Source organism: Salvia splendens, chromosome 17 (genome assembly GCF_004379255.2).
Source record: "Salvia splendens isolate huo1 chromosome 17, SspV2, whole genome shotgun sequence".
Taxonomy (NCBI): domain Eukaryota; kingdom Viridiplantae; phylum Streptophyta; class Magnoliopsida; order Lamiales; family Lamiaceae; genus Salvia; species Salvia splendens.
In genome coordinates, this window is record NC_056048.1 from 9,419,099 (window position 1) to 9,420,167 (window position 1,069).

General features: G+C 48.9%; 1 protein-coding gene across 1 annotated transcript; it reads right to left on the reverse strand.

Moving 5' to 3' along the window:
* Positions 1-243: 243 nt before the first annotated feature.
* On the reverse strand, positions 244-840 carry LOC121774279. Its single transcript, XM_042171180.1, has one exon. It carries the CDS (start codon positions 838-840, stop codon positions 244-246), a length of 597 nt encoding a protein of 198 aa, XP_042027114.1.
* Between the last annotated feature and the right edge of the window lie 229 nt (positions 841-1,069).

Genomic DNA, 1,069 nt, shown 5'->3' on the forward strand with positions numbered 1-1,069 from the left:
GGTTCGCGTCCAAATTTATTAAGTTAGATCCGCTTGGAGGCGAGTGTGTGCTTCTTCTTCGCGCATCGCAGCTCCACGGGCCATGACATTGCGCATGTCGGGAGGAACGGTGACAACGTGGTTACTGGCGGTGCTGGAGCTTCCAGCGACGCTCCATAACGTGACATTTTCTCCCTCTTTGTCAACAATAATGTTATGCATTATGATACATGCATACATGATGTCGGTGATTAGTGGACGGTGTCATCCACGGGCCGCTCCTTTTACTATATCCAACCGTGCTTGGAGGACTCCGAATGTATGCTCCACATCTTTCCGAGCTGCCTCTTGCTTTCGGGCGAACAATGACCTCTTCGGTGTTGTCGGACATGTGATAGTCTTCACGAACACGAGCCATCGGGGGTAGATCCCATCTGCCAGAAAGTATCCCATACTATACCGACGACGGTTGGCCGTGAACTCTATGTTCGGCGCTCGCCCGACACAAAGGTTGTTGAACATTAGAGACTCGTTCAACACATTGAGGTCGAGCCAGATCAACAATCGTTGGTCGGCAACGGTCTCCAACACGATCGTCGGATATGTGCCTTTGTGCCCGCTAGTATAGTGTCTTCTCCAAGCTATTGGACAATTCTTCCACTGCCAGTGCATAGAGTCGATGCTGCCCAGCATCCCGGGGAATTCGTGGACCCGCTCGTGCATGTTCACCATCATCTTGGTATCGTCGGTCGTTGGCTTTCTCAAGTATGCATTCTTGAATGTTTCAATGACTGCCCGACAGAATTTAGCTAGGCACTCTCGTCCAGTTTGCTCGCTTACATGGAGATACCCATCCAACATATCTGCAGTAGTTCGGTAAGCGACTTGACGTATGACAGATATGCATTTCTACAAAGTTGATATACTTTGCTGGCCAACAGCATTGGTGGTTTGTATGAAATACGAGTCACGAGCTACAACTGCGTTGAAGATGCGCATGAATAAAGGCTTTCGCATCCGTAAACCGACGACGGAACATCTAATCACTCAATCAAGGATCTCTAGAGAAATAATCTGTGAAAATCCGCAA